Source organism: Hyperolius riggenbachi, chromosome 10 (assembly GCF_040937935.1).
Source record: "Hyperolius riggenbachi isolate aHypRig1 chromosome 10, aHypRig1.pri, whole genome shotgun sequence".
Taxonomy (NCBI): Eukaryota; Metazoa; Chordata; class Amphibia; order Anura; family Hyperoliidae; genus Hyperolius; species Hyperolius riggenbachi.
The window spans coordinates 50,185,062-50,202,299 of NC_090655.1; the positions used below are offsets into that span (position 1 = coordinate 50,185,062).

The 17,238-nt window shown below is 46.8% G+C and overlaps 1 protein-coding gene across 2 annotated transcripts in view; it reads left to right on the forward strand.

Annotated features, from left to right (window-relative positions):
* LOC137533821 (T-cell surface glycoprotein CD4-like) overlaps positions 1–17,238 on the forward strand; it is a 49,836-nt gene that overhangs the window by 19,552 nt on the left and 13,046 nt on the right. For both annotated transcript variants that reach the window (XM_068255074.1, XM_068255075.1), the window contains exons 2-5: positions 6,400–6,512; positions 8,397–8,558; positions 8,838–8,987; positions 15,900–16,136. In XM_068255074.1, the coding sequence (XP_068111175.1) occupies positions 6,464–6,512; positions 8,397–8,558; positions 8,838–8,987; positions 15,900–16,136 (598 nt within the window). In that variant the 5' untranslated portion in view covers positions 6,400–6,463. The remainder of the gene's footprint in view (positions 1–6,399; positions 6,513–8,396; positions 8,559–8,837; positions 8,988–15,899; positions 16,137–17,238) is intronic.

The window sequence follows — 17,238 nt, forward strand, 5'->3', positions numbered from 1 at the left end:
AATGTGCTTACGCGAAATTTCACCTAAAATTTCGCTATTACAATAGCAACGGCCGGCTCAAGACTTTTTGCCACTTGAGGCAAAATTGTGGATGAAGCAGCCCCCTCCCCGGAATGATTGCTCGCATAGCAGCTGTTTGTCGGAAGGAAGGGCCTGATTTCTCCCCTCCCTACCTCCCCTAGGGTCCCCCTCCGGTGCTCTCCATCCCTTCCGTGCAGAACAGCAGTGGTAGGGGCACTTACGTCCAGCCTTTGATGTGCCTGCAGCTGCCGGGTCTCCCTGTGATCTGTCCTCTGTGGCTGCCGCTTGTCTACTTCCTGCAGCAGAAACAGGAAGTAGACAAGCAGCGGCTACGGAGGGCAGATCACAGCTCCCGGTGGCTGCAGGCACATCAAAGGGGAGACCGGCCACCGGCTGGACGTCACATAAGTGCCTTGCCGCTGCTGTTATTCATGTGGGGAGCACCGGTGGGGGGCCCTAGGAGAGAAGGGGGGATGCCGCCCTGAGGCTAATGCCACCTGAGGAAGTGGCATCACCTGGCATCATGAGCGGTCTAGGGCTGACTCTGAGTAATACCAGCCCACATGGTCCATGATTTGCGAAAGGGGCTCTGAAAAAGAGAGGGGTGGCAAATTCTCCCTCTCTTCCCCAGAGCCCTTGGCCTTACTATGTACAAGGAGCTGTTCCTGCAGCCAGTGCCCAGGAGGACATGGGGATGTATGCCCTGGCGTTATACTTTTGTATAGCAAGCATTGTCCCGCATGTGTGCCACCAGGACCTGCTCCCTGCCTGCCACCACAAAGAACATCCCCCCTGCTGCCCCTACAACGCCGCACTACTAACCCCGACCCTCACCGCGCTCTCCTAAAAGGTAATCGCATCTTCAAATTTGCCACGGGCTTTGCTATTAACCGTTAAAGTTGGCAGTATTGATTCCAACTAATTACAAAATGTTGCCTAGTTACAAGTAATTGCAAAATTAAGAATTCTAATTACGGCTACAAGCGAAATTAATTACAAATTTGCTGGAAATTTTGCAGTACCATTTTGCATCACAGTTGCGAATTTGGATTCAAAATTATTATCATGCGAAATTCGAACACATCACTACTGATAACTGTAGAAAGCCTGGCAGCTGCGTATGTTGGTGCAGTTAACACTTTATAGATGTCAGACTGGACTGTGTTGAGGTGCTCCTGCACGGCTGCTCTCCCTGACTGTCGGGGCCCACTCCAAGGGTTACAGCGCACCACAGGTGGCTGCCCCCCCCCAGCAGAATGGTCGCTCAGTTCCCCCCTTCACCTCCCCTCGTGCCCCGCACTGCCTACACCAGGATGCAGCTCTCCCTCTGGGAATCCTGCAGCTCTTCCCTCCCGAACAGTGGTCTCCTTTACAATTCCGTCTTGAGCCACATCCAAAAAATCACCAGCCCTGACCCACCGGTCCATTCAGGTCAGCGGCGCAGGGGTTGCCGGGCGTGGGCCCTTGTGAGATTGCGGAAAAGGGGTCTGCGCTCAGCCATTCCTTCGGCCCTCCTGGCAAATGTCCGCTCCCTTCCTAACAAGCTGGATGAACTTCGCCTTATCAGTAACAAGAGGGAGCTAGGCAATAACACCCCAGTCATCTGCTTCACGGAAACGTGGCTGCAGGAGGTCATCCCAGACAATGCCCTTCTCCTCCCGGGCTTCAACATTATACGCGCGGACCGTGACCCCACCCTCTCAGGGAAAAAGAAAGGTGGGGGAATCTGTTTCTATGTCAGCTCCGCATGGAGCCCAAGCACATCAGTACTAGTCAAAAAGTGCACCCCCAACATCGAACTATTACTCATTAACTGCAAGCCTACATACTCGCCCAGAGAGTTCTCCTCCTACGTCCTCGGAGGTGTGTACATTCCTCCTGACGCTGACGTTAAATCTGCTCAGCGGGACCTCAGCGACACCATCACGCAGTGGGAGACATCCCTTCCAGACTGTTTATCATCATGGGTGGCTTCAACAAAGCAAACCTCCGGCATAAGCTCCCACGCTACCACCAGCATGTGGTCTGCCCCACCAGGAACGGCAGCACTCTTGACCACTGTTATACGCCTCTAAAGGACACCTACAAGGCCGTCTCATGGGCTGCTCTCGGTTCCTCTGACCACTGCCTCATCCATCTGGTTCCCACCTACAGAAGGCGCGGCGCGCTTGGAGTCAGCGAAAGCAGTGCTGAGGTCTACTAAAGTGTGGTCAAATGAAGCCAAGCTCCAACTCCAGGAGTGTTTCGACTGCACGGACTGGAAGGCACTGGAATCACCCGACCTAGATGTGTGGGCTGATGCTGTTTCATCCTATATTAGCTTCTGCGAGGAATCCTGTGTACCCACCAGGTCCTTCAAGATTTACCCTAATGATAAACCGTGGTTCTCAAATAAGCTGCGTCAACTGCGGAAGCGCTAGGAAGCCGCTCATAAGTCTGCCTCCCTGGAGGACTTCAGGTCGGCAAGAAACTCCCTCAACAGGGAACTACGTCCTGCAAAACGATCACATGCTGAAAAGATCCAGAACAATCTCCGCTCTAACGACCCTCGGGCTGTCTGGAAGGGCCTGAAGGCTGCCACTAGCTATAAACCCCCACCCCAACAGGCTACTCCTTGCTCCGAGCTAGTCGAGGAACTCAGCAACTTTTACTGCAGGTTTGAGGTCCCAGCTACCCCTGGGGGGCAATCAACTCCTTCCGCCCCCTCCCCCCTGCTGTTAGGTGCACTGAACCTAGCTCGAGCACATGCCCTTCCCTGACAGTATCCGAGGCCGACGTTCTTCGCCTTCTGTCTTCCCTGAATGCCAGGAAAGCATCTGGCCCTGATGGCGTGTCACCGGCATGTCTGAAGACCTGCTCACGGCAGCTGGCCCCCGTCCTCACCTCTATCTATGCCAGGTCCCTCGGGGAAGGTCCCTACATGTTTCAAGGAATCCACCATCATTCCCGTCCCAAAAAAGCAAGGGGTTTCAGACCTAAACAACTTCAGACCCGTGGCCCTAACATCAGTGGTCATGAAGACCTTTGAAAAAGTGGTCCTGTCTCTGCTCAAGATCACTACTCTAGACCGACTGGACCCTCTCCAGCTCGCATACAGAGCAAACAGGTCCACGGACGATGCTATCAACATCTGCCTGGAATTTATCACTGACCACCTAGACAGGCCGAACTCCTATGCTAGAATCCTTCTCCTGGACATCAGCTCGGCCTTAAACATCATCTGCCCCCGTATCCTGCATGACAGTCTCACGGAGCTGGAAGTCCATCCTACTCTTCGCCTCTGGATCACAGACTTTCTCTCGAACAGGTCCCAGGTTGTGAAGCTGGGCAACATATTCTCCAGACCGAGAGTGACAAACACTGGAGCCCCTCAGGGCTGCGTCTTGTCACCATTCCTGTTCTCTCTATACACAAATAACTGCACATCCACTGCGGACTCTGTCAAAATCATCAAATTTGCGGACGATACCACAATTGTTGGCCTTGTTAGTGAGAATGACGAGCAGGTCTACTGCCAGGAGGTCGACAGAGTCTGCAATTGGTTTAGAGAGAATAAGCTGGTTCTCAACACAGCCAAAACTGTGGAGATGGTCATTGATTTCAGGAAGTATACCAGTAATTCCCCCCCCCCCCCCGATGTACATCGAGGGTACCGAAATCGCTAGGGTTCCTAGCGTCCGCCTTCTGGGTACGACCATCTCTGACGACCTGACCTGGAAGGCTAATACCACCGCAACTCAGAAGAAGGCTCAGCAAAGACTTTTCTTCCTTCGCCAACTAAAGAAGTTTGGTATTGCCCAAGAACTTCTGAGGTCCTTCTACTCTGCGACGATAGAGTCAGTTCTTTGCTCATCCATCCTGGTCTGGTTTGCTGGCTGCACCACCAGTGACAGATACAAACTTCAGAGGGTCATCAGCTCTGCGGAGAGGATAATCGGGGAAACCTCTTCCCCCTCTAGATCTCATCTACAACACCAGGCTGCGTAACAGAGCAATGAAAGTTGTGAGTGACCACTCACACCCTGGTCACAGTTTTTTCAGGCGACTCAAACTAGGTCGGAGGTTCCAGTCCATCCCTGCAAAAACCAGTAGGCGCATGAACACCTTTTCCCCACTGCCATTAGACTCTTGAACTCTGCCCGTTCTACTGTCCAACCCCCCCCCCCCCTTCTGTAGCCGTCTGTAGTCTAACATCCGACCTCGGCTGCGGCTGCTTGTTATCTGCCTTGGTTAGGTCATGCCAGTGTTATCTGCTGTCACACGCTGCTGTCCCTGCTGGACCCTACCACAAATGTGTATTCTCATGTCTTGTTGTATTAATCATGTTCTGTTGTACTACTCTTGCTCTGGTGTACTACTCCTCTCTGTTGTTTTCGACTCTTTCTATGCCATCAATGTGCCAAATCCAATTCCGGGCACGGCCCACCCGTGCTTGGCGAAATAAAGGAATTCTGATTCTGATTCTGAATTCTGATTCTGATTCTGTGAGGGCCACAGAAGCAGGAGGCAAGTTCAGCATCATGTTCGTCCCTCCTCTTCCCAGGTTGGTGGTATATCTGCTGTCCTGTGTGATAAATATATAATAAATAATGCTAGTGTATAGGGACACCCCTCGATAGATCAATACATAGAACAAGGGAAAAAAAGCGTAAGGATTTAAAGGTCCGTAGCAAATTTGCAACAAGCTGATAATTCTAAAACATAGTTTTTAACTATTAGCCTAAAATAGCCAGTAGGCAGTGGCGTAGCAATGGGGGATGTAGAGGTTGCGACTACACCGGGGCCCCTGGACCAGAGGGGCAAAGTAGGGGCCCTCCTTCATCCATCTTATTAGCTGTTTATTGTTGCTATGCTTGTAATGAACATCTCTATATGTGCCCTGAAATAGTGGTTTCCTTACTCTGATTACATCTCTGTGACACTGAAACTGTTTTTGGTAGGTTTTGGGGCTTCATATCAATAGAGAGCTAGGGGCCCCATGTAAAACTCGCATATGGCCCCCAAGCTCCTCAGCTACACCACTGATAGCAGGTATAACATACACTATAAAAGTCAACGTGTCAGCATAGTCATACCTCACAACTTTTTGAGATGAGAAAAAGGGACACGCAAGCCACACCCCTGCCACGCCCCTGATAACACCCCCATCACACCCCTAGTCATGCATACCATAAGTAAAATGTGTTGTTTTATAATTGTTGTTTTATAAATCAAACCACACTGGTTCTCTCTATCCTGGTTCATTTTCCTTCATATTAACATTTTAAAATGAGTAATATATCAATTTAAAGGATGGGAATAAAGTTTAGAGTCTAACAAACATTTTTAGTGGAGAAATATATATATTTACATGCATAGAGGGACAAAGAGGGACTGTCCTTCAAAAGAGGGACAGTTGGGAGCTATGGCATAGTCAATATCAAGATTAGCCTGAAGCATGTTTCGCCAACATTTAGTGTCAAACCGGCCTCAGTGCACTTAGGGTTAATGATGTGTTAGGTGGAGCAAATGTACAGCTCGGGTGGAGTCACCCACGTGAGAGCTTATATTTGCATTATGTGTGTTCAGACGCTGTTATGCACGGTGCACCTGATGGAGGACCTGCGAGTCCATAACATGTAGTGCTTCTATTTCGCAAATACAAGGCAGTGGTGTGCCGCCTCTCCTTTGTACTTTGGTTTTATCCAACACCGTTTGAGCAATCCACTTGAGGTTTGGCAATGGCATATTCCCAGGTATAGCATACCAGGTGACCTGTTACTGTGGAGTTGTACAAGTTTTTGGCAAAGTCACATAAGGGCTGGACTAGCTGGGGACCATCGGAGCATAGAGGTCTATAAAGTATCCCTTCAGTGTGTCTGGCGTACTCAGTCCAGCCACCCCAGACACCCTGAAGGGCAGGGCCGGAGCTACCATAGGAAAAAATGGGCTAGTTGCCCCAGAGCCTGTAGGGGCCCCCAAGGTGTCCTTCCCCCATCTTAACTGTTGCTCCCCAAGGACTCTGCAGAGTCTGTTAAGTTGGGAGGTGATTGGGGAAGGGTCAGCAGCCAGCTCAGGGGCCCAGGAGGGAAATTTGGCTGCAACAGATGGCCTCTAATGGCGCTTTTTGGTGGGGGGTGTCTGTTGGGGGGCCCCCCAGGCTAATTTTGCCCTAGGGCCCAATTGTTACTTGAACTGGCCCTGCTGAAGGGATACTTGTTCTGTGAGATAAATTCCAGCAGAATCTGCTGTAGAGATGCAGCCACACTATTGTTACAATATTACAGAGTAAGGATATAGTTTGTGCAGCGATGACACATTACTATAAATATCAGAATGTGCCCATAAATCAGGGCAGCAGCTCCATTGCTGGTAACCTCTCCTCTCTCCTGTTCGCAGCTCTTTGGACCTGTCGGGGATCCCGGAGGAGAGATTAAGACAAATCTGCCATCAGATAGCTGAGATGAAGCTGTTCCAGGGGCCTCTCCTGGGTCTCCTGTGCATCCAGAGATGTGAGTGCCACACGTGGGGTAATGAAGATGTAGCAGCCTCTGCCATAGTCACCTGTGAGATAAACAGCATCATTAATCACTGCCCTCCCCTTCCCAATCCCAGGTATAGCATTCTACATACAGACTGATGGGAATGGCGACTATATACTCCATTCCAGCCCTTCTATAGAGCAGACCCATCCAGGGTCTATTTATCTTCAGTATCTCTATATAGATTACACCGTGGTTTATACAGCTCCGACCAGTGTTGTCCTGGGAGCTGGCAATCTAATGTGCACACCCGGGGCCTGAATTACACCTGGGGAGCCTATAGGCCTAAAGGTAGCCCCCTATCGCAAATCCCAACGTAAATGCAGGTTCGCTTGCCAAAGCCCAAAGCCGTCATCCATTAGGGCTGATTCACACTCCCATCACTTGAATAAGTGCTTGTGATTTAAAAAAAAAAAAAAAAGCTCTTGCTAATGTAATGCTCTGTGTGTGTCTCACTTGAGCAATGGGATTTTATGTGAAAAAAATTTATATTTGGAAGAGCATTTCAAATCAAGTGCTCTGAAAAAGCGTTGGTAGTGTGAACCAGCCCTACTTCCCTTCCCTTGCCTGGCGTGCTTGCACTCACCATAATGGATCAGTCCCATCCAGCCAGCTCATTCAGGTCTGTATGCTGGGAGTGGTGAGGGCTCCAAACTTTTACTATATATATGTTCCATATATAGTATTCCAGTCATGTTGCTGCTATGGCTGACCCACACATTGTACTCCAGTCATGTTGCTGTTGTTATTGCCCCACACATGGTATTCCAGTCATGTTGCTGTTTTTATTGCCCCACACATTGTTTTCCAGTTATGTTGCTGGTGTTATTTACTGCTCCACACTTGTATTCCAGTCACATTGCTGTTTTTATTGCCCCACATTGTACTCCAGTCATGTTGCTTCCTTTGCTGCCCCACACATTGTACTCCAATCATGTTGCTGCTGTTGCTGACCCACACGTTGTATTCCAGTCATGCTGCCGTTGTTATTGGCCCACACATATTGTATTACAGTCATGTTGCTGTTGTTATTGCCCCACATATTGTATTTCAGTCATGCTGTTGTTATTATTGCCCCACATATTGTATTACAGGCATGTTGCTGTTATTATTGCCCCACATATTGTATTTCAGTCATGTTGCTGTTGTTGTTGCCCCACATATTGTATTACAGGCATGTTGCTGTTATTATTGCCCCACATATTGTATTTCAGTCATGTTGCTGTTGTTGTTGCCCCACATATTGTATTACAGGCATGTTGCTGTTATTATTGCCCCACATATTGTATTTCAGTCATGTTGCTGTTGTTATTGCCCCACATATTGTATTTCAGTCATGCTGTTGTTATTATTGCCCCACATATTGTATTACAGGCATGTTGCTGTTATTATTGCCCCACATATTGTATTTCAGTCATGTTGCTGTTGTTGTTGCCCCACATATTGTATTACAGGCATGTTGCTGTTATTATTGCCCCACATATTGTATTTCAGTCATGTTGCTGTTGTTGTTGCCCCACATATTGTATTACAGGCATGTTGCTGTTATTATTGCCCCATATATTGTATTTCAGTCATGTTGCTGTTGTTGTTGCCCCACACATGGTATTCCAGTCATGCTGCTGTTGTTATTGCCCCACATATTGTATTTCAGTCATGTTGCTGTTGTTATTGCCCCACATATTGTATTTCAGGCATGTTGCTGTTGTTATTGCCCCACATATTGTACTACAGTCATGTTGCTGTTGTTATTGCCCCACACATTGTATTTCAGTCATGTTGCTGTTGTTATTGCCCCATGCACTGTACTACAGTCATGTTGCTGGTGTTGCTGACCCACACATTGTATTCCAGGCATGCTATTGGTGTCTGGAGACATAATATTGGTGGAATCTGGTAAGAAAGTCACCCTGCCATGCAAAATGGAGCCAAAGGGTTTAATCGACTGGAACAAGAATGGAGTTCTTCTCCTCCGATACTCAGGATACAGGCGCTACTTAAGCCAGGCTGCTAAAGGTAATACTGTGATCAAAACTAACCATAAAGACCAGATCAAACCACAGAGAAGGCCAATAAACCGCTTATAATTATTCCTCTTGTTCAGTAATCACATTGGATCAGTCACTGGAATTAATGATGTATTGGAAAATACAGAAATAGATTTTCAGACAAATTTCTTCAAGATTGTTTTTTAAAAAATTATGTCAACTGTAGAAAAAAAAATCTGTAATACTTCACCTGTGAGTTGACTTTTCATAACTGTTTTATGGCAGAATATTATTATTATGTTGTCAGCTCAAGGCACAGATTTGAGCCGTTTCAGTGTGCGCTCCGATACCACCAATGACCTGGAGGTAACCAACGTCCAGCTGGAGGATGGCGGAACGTACACGTGTGGGAAGGACAAGGCCACTGCTAGCACCGTGCAGCTCTTCGTCTATAAAGGTAAGGATTGCGCTGCCAGGTCAGTTGCAAAAGTGTAATGGGATGTGGTCAGTTTTATTGTACAAGAATCTTGTACTTTTGCAAATTAGCATTTTATATAATCTTGTAATACAGAGACCTCTGTATATACTGTAATGGCGGGAGCAAGGAAAACCTGCAGTTCCTGCAAGTGAATAAAACATGGAACGGTTGTGTAATGGCAACCACTGGAAAAGGCTGAGGGTGTGGTGTGTACAGCTGCCCTTGTGGAGTATTTGGATCTTCTGTTGGTTTGGTCACTTTACAAGAAAGGGATATAGTGAGGAGGAGCAAGAGGGTCTCTTTAAATAAAAGAGGGCCAATATAAGATATGTGGTGAGGAATCAAAATGCTCAAAAAGAACATAAGAAAGGTTCCTCCATCCTCTCTTTTGCGACTGGAAATAGTGTTCTCATTAAACAATATGTAAATTGTGACACGAGGTGCGTTATCTATGTTATTTCCTGCACCTCCTGCCGCTTGCAATATGTGGGATGCACCACCCGCAATTTGAGAGCTCGTATTGCCGAACATTATTGTGGTACCAACTGGAAGACTTTCAAAAAGTCGGCAGTGTCTAAACACTTCAAGAATGTTCATGAGGGTGACCTTTCTTCCTTTACCTTTCAAGGGGTTGAACGTATTGTGAGTCCCAAGAGAGGTGGGGACACTTATAGATTACTTCTGAGGTGAGAAGCTTATTGGATCCATAGGATGGACACTCACACTCCTATGGGTCTCAATACACGCTGGGATTTGAATCTTGTTTATGATTGTTAACCACATGTATTTGCTTAACCACTTGTACTTGCTTCATCCTTGATCCTTTTCTTCATATGGAATATGTGCGTTCTCTTACTTTCCTTTGTCAAACAGGCTTTTATATCTGGCTTTACATTTGTCATGTTCTCTCCAGTATTGGTCTTTTACATCATCTTTTTAACATTTGTTGTTAGCTGCTATTAATTATAATCGAGCATATTTATAAAGTTTGTACATTTATTATGTCTCTCTTTAGATATTGTATGTATGTAATGTCTCCTTTAAGGCGAGGGCTGGTTGAGGTATAGGGTGGAGTTTTTTTCCCCCCCACCTACATAAAGCCCTCCCCTTGCAGGTTCACTTTCAACTATGACTAAGGGCAGACTGTAAGCCCGACACGCGTCAGTTGAACCTTGTGATTTTTATACTTGCCTTGTGGAATTCCTGAATAAAGAATTACCAGCATTTTCTACTACCGTTGGTTTGCGGATCCTTTTGTGCATATTCCTGAACTGGCTTGGCTTCCCAGATCCTGCATCCACTAGTCGAACTGGTAGGGGGTTTTGAGCATTTTGATTCCTCACCACATATCTTTTGCTGCCTGTCTTTATGCTCCCCCCTACATGCTGGACATTCCATTCCACTTTTATGGCTTACGTGTAATATCACTCTTTTATACCATTACTGGATTGCAACATGGAATTACGCTCCAAACATCCTATACTGAATACTGCCAAAGGCGAGAACATTGCACATCATGCCCTTTTCAGCACGTCTCCTGCTGCTATGTTTTTACCTGCTGTCACGCAGCCCACTTTGATGGCTAATGATCGGGCGGCCTCCCTCCTCCTGTCCAGGTTGGTGCACGAGTTGAGCACCTGAATGCGACTTCTGGTCCGGTGGCTTCGGAGAGTCCTCGCCGCATTGATGTCATCCAGAGGGATCCAAGCCCTGCTGCGGCTGCGTCACTGGTGCCCGGCAGCGGGAGCGCTGTAGAGGAACTTTCTATGCCGTCTGCAGTAGTCGGCGGGACCTCACAGACACACACTTCCCCCGGAGGTGACGTCATAGCGGGGAAGCACGATGCTGCACAGATGGCGTCTGCTATTCCAGCGTCACACAGCTCTCCTGGCTCGCCCCTCCTGACCCAGTTGTCCACACGGGAGTTACTTCGATTGGCCCAATTACGATATGACATCCATCCTATGACTACCGCTGCATTCTCTCATCCTGGACCTTCAACCATGCCCTCTTTAGAGGACACCAACAGACATGGACCCTCGGTGAGTGATGTTCATTATCCTATTGCAGTGCCTTATTGTATGGGGGCTATTCCTAACTACTCCTCTGGCACTAACTTTTCTACCGGCACATATGTCACTTCAGCCCTTCAGTCTTTGGCCCCAGTACATGCTACCGCCTCTAGTGTTGCTATGCCACACATTTTCCCGCAGTCTTTGTCTACTCAAAATTCTACTTATGCGGGTTCACAGCCAACCTATGCGGACGTCCAGAGACTGAACTTTTTGCCTTCCAACATGCAATCTTTTGCCAATGTGCCCACTCATATACCACCTTTTCATCACCAGTTGGGACAATCTTATGGTATACCACAGAAACCTATGTTTTCAGGTTTATACCACAACTATTTGCCAGCATCTACACTAAATGGTGCTTTGCCCATGCATTCTAATTTGAACATTGGTTACCCTTTGTATCCGACTGAGTCTATGTCATCTAGCCAGACTGCTGATACTATACAATCACTTGAACAGCCCGTGGCTGCAGATGTCGATTTGTCTTTTAATGACACCACGTATAATGGCATAGCTGTCGGTTCTTCTGATACATCTTCTAAACAGACTGACAATGTCAATGTATCTCATTACAATTTTGATCCAAATTTAAATCTTAACGTATATGGTGATTTGTTGCAGGATTCGGAACGTAAAGATAAGTTTATGTCTGTGTTTTCGGGAGATTGTGGTGCAGCTAGTCTACAGCCGGAACTCACACTGCACTCCCTATATACTACCTTAGAGTGTCTAATGGACAAAGAGGTGCGTCTCTGGTGGGACGTCACTAGCTTGAAACACTATATTAGCAAGGGTATTATACCTAGAGGTTTACGTATCAAAAAAGTTCCTACTACCATCTACTCTGACAAATTTGTCATTGAGTGGAATCAGATCCTGACTGACTGCTCTCTGCAGCTTATGAGGTTGATAGTCTCATATGAGGATCAAAAATTGACAGATCTCAAGCTGCAGATAGACAAGACGCATCAGGATCTAAAAAAGTTTGGCTCCTTGAGTCTCCATGATGATTTACACTCCAAATTAAAAAATAATATCAATAAACTTGAAACTATTATCATGGAGACAAAACGAGTCAAATTTCTTAGGGACACAAATGATTACAGTCGCAATGTAGTGTATGAATGGGGGAGATGGGAGTCTTTCCATAGGTCTCCCAGATCCATTTTAAAAAAGTTTACCCCCAAGAAAAACGTCAGTTTCAGCTCATTAGACACTTCAGGCTCCCTGTCGGATGCTTCGGAGGCTTCAGACTCTAACCGCAGAGCCCTACAATCTACCATCTTCTCCAACACTGTCCAACAGACAGAGGACCCTCCCTTACTCCAGACGTCAGGGGTTCCCATTCCTCAGCCATCCTATTACAGAACACAACGGAAATCAAACAAAACCAAAAAACGAAAACAAAAAAGAAACGTGTCAGACGAGCAGGGCGCAAACATAGAAAATCGAAAAACCAGGTAGCTTCCAATCCAGAGCCCATTGCTTGCAATGTCATTAACCTTTCTAGTTGCGCCCTCTCCTCTGAACAAATTAAATTGTTGTCTAGGGGCTTATCCTTTGCTCCCTCTAGCCATTTTGACTTGTTTCGAACCATCTTAGATCTCAACAAGTTTGTGAGAAATCTGGTGGTAAAGAAACATTTCCTTAACAATTCCTCTGAGGTGGTTGAACCCTTAGCACCTGCTCCCTTGCCGCGGAACCAAATTGAGGATGTTTCCTCTTTCCGCGACATAAGGAACATTTTGGTGCTACAGGCCCTGGATGACAGTAGTACAGTGGGGGTAAATACGGCTCAAGTGATACCCATCAAAACTTCTAACCCCTCTTTCTACCCAATCAATGCCAGGTCCCCTGAGGTAGATACCTTTCAGGATCTCATAGAGAGTGAGCTTGCTAGTCTGTCGAGGTCGTCCAGGGCACCGTCTGATCTCTCTGCTTCCGAGCGGCAGGCATTAAACTCCCTACGGGAGAATGTAGACATTGTCATCCGCTCGGCGGACAAGGGGGGAGCTGTCGTTGTCTTGGACGCCGTCGATTATCGGTCGGAGGCCCTGAGACAGCTTGGTGATGCGGATGTGTATCGGCCCTTACTCCGGGATCCTACCCAGGATTTCCTCGTTGATCTTCGGGGGCTGTTGGAATTGGGACAGAGCATGGGTGTCATTACTAGGAACATGTCTGAGTTCTTGTGTCCCTTGCACCCTGTCGTCCCGGTGTTCCACCACCTCCCGAAGATACACAAGCCGGGCGCTCCCCCGCGGGGCCGCCCCATTGTGGCTGGCATTGGCTCCATGGGCGAGCGCCTTGGCGAGTGGGTCGATTCACATCTGCAGCCCCTTGTTCTGAGACTACCGGGCTACCTGCAGGATACCCGACACGTTTTGTCTAGTTTCACAGATTTTGTGTGGGAGGATCGGTTCCATTGGGTGACCTTAGACGTCACCTCTTTGTACTCTTCAATCCCGCATGATCTTGCTTTGAAGACCCTAAACTTTCATCCTGAGAAATATTCTACCTTTGATATCTCCTTGCAGTCTTTCCTCGGGGGGGCCGTGGTGTACCTCCTCACACACAATTATTTTATGTTTGATTCGGGGTTCTACCTCCAGAGATGCGGGGCTTCCATGGGGGCAAAGTTTTCCCCCTCCCTTGCTAACCTTTATATGGGCTGGTGGGAGGAGCTCCGCATCTTTGGGGACGAGAACCCCTTTGCCTCCCACATAGTTTGGTATGGCAGATTTATAGATGATTTACTTTTGGTGTGGGGGGGTCCTCCTGACCTCCTCGAGGATTTTCTGGTCTATGTTAATTGCAACGAATTAAATCTAAACTTTACGATCAATCATCATGACACTTGCATAGACTACTTGGACTTGACCCTGACTGGAGACACCAAGCTCCATCGAGTTTCTACCAAGACCTTTCGCAAACCTACAGTAGGTAACTCTATACTTCTCGCTAGCTCCTGTCACCCTAGACACACCATCAATGCTATCCCCACAGGGGAATTCACTCGAGCAGCTCGTAATTGCTCTAGTCCTGAAGAATTGGAACACGAATGCAATCTAGTTGAGGACCGATTGAGGCAGAGAGGATACACTCAGAACCAGTTAACTCGGGGACGTTTTAGAGGCACCAGGAAACCACGCAGTGAACTTTTAACTACCAGGAATCGGGGTGGGGACCAGGATGAGAGAGTTACTTTTGTCACGGAATACAGCCTCGAATTTAATAAAATCACAGATATTGTGAGGAAATATCTTCCAGTGCTAAATTCTGATCCCAAATTTAAAGCTATCCTACAACAGGGATGTCGTTTCTCTGCAAGAAGGGCACGTACTCTAGGGTCGATTCTTTCCCCAAGTTATTTCCAATCCACTCCCCTGTCCCGTGTCCCCACTTGGCTTGCCACGGTGGGCTCTTATCCGTGTGGTTTTCCAACATGTAACTATTGTCACTGTCATAAGAAAGGTTCCTCCATCCTCTCTTTTGCGACTGGAAATAGTGTTCCCATTAAACAATATGTAAATTGTGACACGAGGTGCGTTATCTATGTTATTTCCTGCACCTCCTGCCGCTTGCAATATGTGGGATGCACCACCCGCAATTTGAGAGCTCGTATTGCCGAACATTATTGTGGTGCCAACTGGAAGACTTTCAAAAAGTCGGCAGTGTCTAAACACTTCAAGAATGTTCATGAGGGTGACCTTTCTTCCTTAACCTTTCAAGGGGTTGAACGTATTGTGAGTCCCAAGAGAGGTGGGGACACTTATAGATTACTTCTGAGGTGAGAAGCTTATTGGATCCATAGGATGGACACTCGCACTCCTATGGGTCTCAATACACGCTGGGATTTAAATCTTGTTTATGATTGTTAACCACATGTATTTGCTTAACCACTTGTACTTGCTTCATCCTTGATCCTTTTCTTCATATGGAATATGTGCGTTCTCTTACTTTCCTTTGTCAAACAGGCTTTTATATCTGGCTTTACATTTGTCATGTTCTCTCCAGTATTGGTCTTTTACATCATCTTTTTAACATTTGTTGTTAGCTGCTATTAATTATAATCGAGCATATTTATAAAGTTTGTACATTTATTATGTCTCTCTTTAGATATTGTATGTATGTAATGTCTACTTTTAAGGCGAGGGCTGGTTGAGGTATAGGGTGGAGTTTTTTCCCCCCCACCTACATAAAGCCCTCCCCTTGCAGGTTCACTTTCAACTATGACTAAGGGCAGACTGTAAGCCCGACACGCGTCAGTTGAACCTTGTGATTTTTATACTTGCCTTGTGGAATTCCTGAATAAAGAATTACCAGCATTTTCTACTACCGTTGGTTTGCGGATCCTTTTGTGCATAGGGCCAATATAAGAACCACTCCCAAAGGGGATTGTGAAGGTATCAGGGAGGAAAAGAGGTGCCATCCTTTGGCAGGCTGTGCCGTCCGATTCCCCCATCCGCATCCTTTCGTCCGTTATAAGTCCCGTTAGTAGGCCCCCACTTGTACTAGTCAGGACCTTTGAACAGGAAGTTATGGCCCTCGCTCATGCACAGTGGCTCTCCTTCTGCTTGCCTGGCGCTAACTTATGACTATGGGGAGGCTACTGTGCATGCTTGAGGGCCATTAGTTCCTGTTCAAGGGTCCTGACTAATACTAATCAGGGCCTACTAATGGTAGTTGTAACAAATGGGATGCCATAAGTAACAAAAGTATGTACTCCATTACACATCGGTTTTTGGTCTGAGGTGTTCTTTAAAGGAAATAAAAGCCATTCATCTTGATATCTCTGCCTGTCTCCTCCCAACAGTGGTGGTAACACCTTCTGATGCTCTCCTCATGTCAGAAGATCTCACACTGACAGTCAAGTTATCTCCTGAGCAAGTTCCAGGTCTCCAGATCTCCTGGAAGAAAGATGAGCAAGAAATGGGGTCCAGCAACAGTCTGGAGGTGAAGAACGTGGATCTGAGCCACCAAGGTTCCTACTTTTGTCAGATTACCATGGATGGAGGGGCAGGCAGCTGCTCCACAAGAATCAGTGTGGCAGGTATCTAACCCCCCTTTGAAATCTCAAAAATTCCTTTTAAGAGGATATCCAATATGAAAAATATGCAGGCTGACATTGCTAACTTTCTTTTGCGAATTATACTTACCTGTCTGTTGTACTCTTCTGCCTCCAGTGGTGGGGATTTCCAGGAAATTCCATCATTTTGAGTAAAGCAACTAAAAACCATACACAAACATGGCAACTCAACCAGATATTGGCCAATTTCCATGGATTGAGCAGAGTGGAACATTATCGATCTCCCCTCGATCCAATAAAATGATCAAACCAATTGGTTAATCATACAGAAAGATCGAGTAATGTATGGTCACCTTAACCCTCATTACTTGATGATCAGATGGCCCCCCCTTTATTTGTATCCTATCTGATTGTGTTTTCAAAATCCCCCTTTGAAGAGATATCGGGTAACATCCTGGGTTTTTTTTTTATGTGTGTCACTACAATTATGACTCTCTATCAGCATTTGTACTCACTGAGGTCAATTTTGAGGTCAAGAACTAGCAAGCTAATAACAGCACAAACAACAGGGCTAATTGTGCTGTACTGGTGGCTGTGAAGCTGATGGTGGTTTGGGGGTTTGTAAGGTGACATCTTGGCCTGAGACGTCATGCAGGTGGAGCAGCTAGGGGCTTAATGTTTCTGCATTCCTCTGCACAGGGAGGAAAGGAAGCAGGGGCAATTCAGACAGCCAGCTTACAAACGTGGGGATGTGGCGGCCACACTAAGCGCCCTCACAGTGCTGCCCCCAGGGTCATATTTCCCCTATCCCCCCCCCCAGCTACGCCCCTAAGGGGAGGGCACTGTATGGCAAGGTGCACTGAATACAAACGTTGGTCACAGGTCAGCAAGCAAACTTATAAACAGTGTTTGTTAATGTTTAAATATAAAAGGAAACCATGGCATACTTAAAAAGTCATTTTTTAAATATAGTTGTCCATTTCATCAGTTTATTTTCACCTCAGGTGCACTTTAAGCTGATCTCACAACACCTCTATTTCTTGGGCAGAAAGCTAGCGGAGCTGTATTAATTATGGCAGGTACACACACTATTTAATAGGGGCACAAGTACAAATGAAGGGGTCCC